Raw genomic sequence first — 3,227 nt, 5'->3', positions numbered from 1 at the left:
GATGATGATTGCTTTTCTCCCTTCATGGGGAATAATGACTGCAGCAAAGCAAAATAAAACGAATGATCTGCTCCTGTATGAGAGGAGCTGGGAAATGATACTGCAGTTGCAGGCACTACATCACTTCAGCAATAGGATGTGGGAGGTGAGAGGAGAACTGAATAGCAGCACGGTTTGCAACCCCATTCCCTTACATTTCTTCTTTCTCTTGCTCTTACTTATATTGCTTTTACTGGTAAAAGGAAACAATGATACAGGCCCATAAAATGAGAGAAGAATAGAAACTGTCCCAGTCACAAGGAAAGGAAAAGAACAAGTGTGAAAGAGAGAATGATTGATTAGTTAAATTCTTACCCAATGATTCCCTGGGGACTCTTGTACCAAACTCACAGCTGCTTCCTTCTCTCCCCAGGCCTCAGAGCCGGTGGCCATGTCCAACTGAGGCTGTATCGAGCGTGTTTCAGGCACACCATCCTCGCTTTATCATTTACTCCTTTGCCTCCTGACTGTGCAGTTCTGCCCTGATAAATATTTTTTATTGAACAGGGCATTTCTTTCTGCCTCATCTTGCCATGTGAATCTAGCTTCAGATCTTCCAGATTTATGACAAAAATCAATCTTTCTTCTTTTTCTTCTCTTCGCCACCGCAAGGCCAACAGAGCTAAGAGAGTGCAGGAGCTGGAGCCAGTATCAAAACATTTTAGCTGTCAGGTCTAATGGGGTGTCTCCTGTCAAGACATCAGCAAGAGACAGAGATCATTAACTCTCCCAGGCTGTTAGGACTGCTTTTCTTTGTAGGTAGTGGGGAAAATGTTCATGACTCCTATAACTAAGGCAGCTTGGCTTCTTCTGCTCACTGATTGCTAAAGCTCTGTGTCTCGAGCCATCGAGAGTCACTAGCTTGAATTTGGACACTGACAGCCGGTTGCCAAGTAAGAGAATGCTCTTGGTGTCTTCTTCAGCATCACTTAAATTTAGGACTAAACTCCAACTAGAAAGCCTGTCAATCCCAAGGAAAAGGCTGCATGGGTGGGATATAACTCAAAGCCTCCGGGAGTTTTTGAACTATGAGAGTTTGATCCAGCTCCCACTGATATCAGTGGGAGACTTTCCATTGGTTTAAATGGGACTATAATGGGGCCTCATACCAGAACCAGAGCCTGCAGTCCTGTTGTTATTGGCAATGATGGAGAAGGAGAACCCAGCTTGCCCTCAGAGGCAAAGATGTGGTTGCAAGGCCACAAGTTAGAAAAACACCATTTTGCTTGTAAATCTACTAAACAGCTCCGAAGAACAACGTAGATGAATATCAAAACACTTTCGTTTCAGCCCAGCAGAGGATTTCTGCCAACCAACATGAAGACTGTTGTTTTTGTGGTCAGCTGATGGGTCAGTTCCCTGATCATGTCTTGCTTTGAGCAGGGGGCTGGACCAGATGACCTTCAGACTCCCCTTCCAACCTAAATTATTCCGTAATTTCCAGTGTTGGTGAATCAAAGTTTTGTCTATTGAGGTCAACAGTGTAGGTCCTTCTGACTTCAAAGAGACCACATGGTATATATTTAATATTTCAAACTAGCCGTAGAATTATTTGTCAAGGAGAGAAAAAGACATTAGTGTCTTAAAGAAGTTTGGCTTGAAAGTTAAGTGATATATGTTTGAATATAAGATATTGGGCCATTTGGATAGCCTGCGGATTTCAAAGTTTCTTGAGTGTCTCCCTGCAAGCTGAATTCTGTGCCTAGGTATTTTTCAGGGCTTTGGAAATCCCAGCTAGTAGCTATCTAGATGGGGATTTTGATAGCTAGGATCCTACCCCAAGACTCCTTTTGGGTCCATAAATCAAGAGATCAGGCTGAGAAACCGGAGTGGCTACCCAGGGATGTACAGACTGCCAACAGCAGAGAGGGGAAGGGGGAGGTAGGTGTGAACGGTGCTGTCTGAAGTACCTTATCTCTTCCGGTAACTGAATTCGCTGCCCTTGGGAAAGCCAACGGCAGCTCCAAAGAGTGTGGTGAAGGTAGAGCCCATTTGGCATAGGGAATTGGACACACACTTTAATGCCGTGTGAACTTTCAGTTCTCCGTGGCTTGGGCACCGAGAAGGGGACGTTTTCACATCCTTCAGTCTTCCTCCCAGCCACACAAAAAATTGAAGACAACCCCTCTAAAACACCACATTTGTGCTGCCTGAGTAGCTTCAGTATTGCCAGAAAGGGATACTACACAGTGTCTAAAGCCCACGCAGACACAGCTACACCTGGCAGAGGCAAGTGGGCAACGTGCCGTTGTTCTGCGCAACCCGATCGTACCTCCTGGGCCTCTGACATGGAGGTATTACCAACACGTCCCATGTTGTGTCCTCCAATCTGGGCAGCGAAGCCCAGCCCGTCGCAGAGGGTGTTAAGAAACTCTCTCTGGCTGGCTCTAGTGCATCCATTAAAGCTTGGATAAGAAAGTTAAAAAATTCCCCAAAGACTTCCCTCCCGACCCCTAAACCAGAGAAAATGAGTTGCTTGTCCTTCCAGGAGCACTGAAAAGCAAAGCAGTTACCAAACATCATGTGCTGGCTTGATTTCTCCCTTGTTACTTAGTCTGGCAGGGTTGCCAGACAGCCTGTACAAAAGCCAGCCCAAGTGTGACATCTGTTTTGAATTCACTTTGCCTGCATTTAATTAACTCTTTCTGTCTCTCTTCTGCCGTGATGTCCAGATCCCAAGCCTCCGAGTGCACCTGTGCCCCCCTCCTCAGCCAGCAGCCTTCCCTGGCCCGTGATCATCGGCATCCCCGCCGGAGCCGTCTTCATCTTCGGAACGATCCTCTTGTGGCTTTGCCAGACCAAGAAGAAACCCTGCTCCCCACCAGCTGCTGCCCCCGTGCACCGGCCGCAGCCCCGGGACAGAATCTGCGTCTCCCAGGTCCCCGACAAAGACTGCATCTCCTCCATAAACTATGAGGAATATGTCGCCCAGCAGCAGCATTTACTGTCGCAAGGGCCTGCACTTGCCCCGGCCATGGCATCCAAAATCTACCCAAAGATTTACACGGACATCCACACCCACACCCACTCGCACGTGGAAGGCAAAGTCCATCAGCACCAGCACATTCAGTACCAGTGCTAAGAGGGCGGCCGTGTACAGTAGCTCATTTGGGCTTTTCCTCGTGGTACCTCAGAAGAGACTGCTCCAAGTCAGCTCACACTGCCAGCAATAGGCAAAGCAGACAGAA

General features: G+C 47.6%; 1 protein-coding gene across 1 annotated transcript in view; it reads left to right on the top strand.

Annotated features, from left to right (window-relative positions):
* The window catches only part of FGFRL1 (fibroblast growth factor receptor-like 1), a 93,061-nt gene extending 89,834 nt beyond the window's left edge, over window positions 1-3,227 (top strand). The window contains exon 6 of the mRNA XM_009580479.1: window positions 2,712-3,227. Coding sequence (XP_009578774.1) covers window positions 2,712-3,121 — 410 coding nt within the window. The 3' untranslated portion in view covers window positions 3,122-3,227. The remainder of the gene's footprint in view (window positions 1-2,711) is intronic.

Source organism: Fulmarus glacialis, unplaced genomic scaffold (assembly GCF_000690835.1).
Source record: "Fulmarus glacialis isolate BGI_N327 unplaced genomic scaffold, ASM69083v1 scaffold176, whole genome shotgun sequence".
Lineage (NCBI taxonomy): Eukaryota > Metazoa > Chordata > Aves > Procellariiformes > Procellariidae > Fulmarus > Fulmarus glacialis.
Note: the sequence above shows the minus strand (reverse complement) of the source record. Positions and strands in the feature narration are given on the sequence as shown.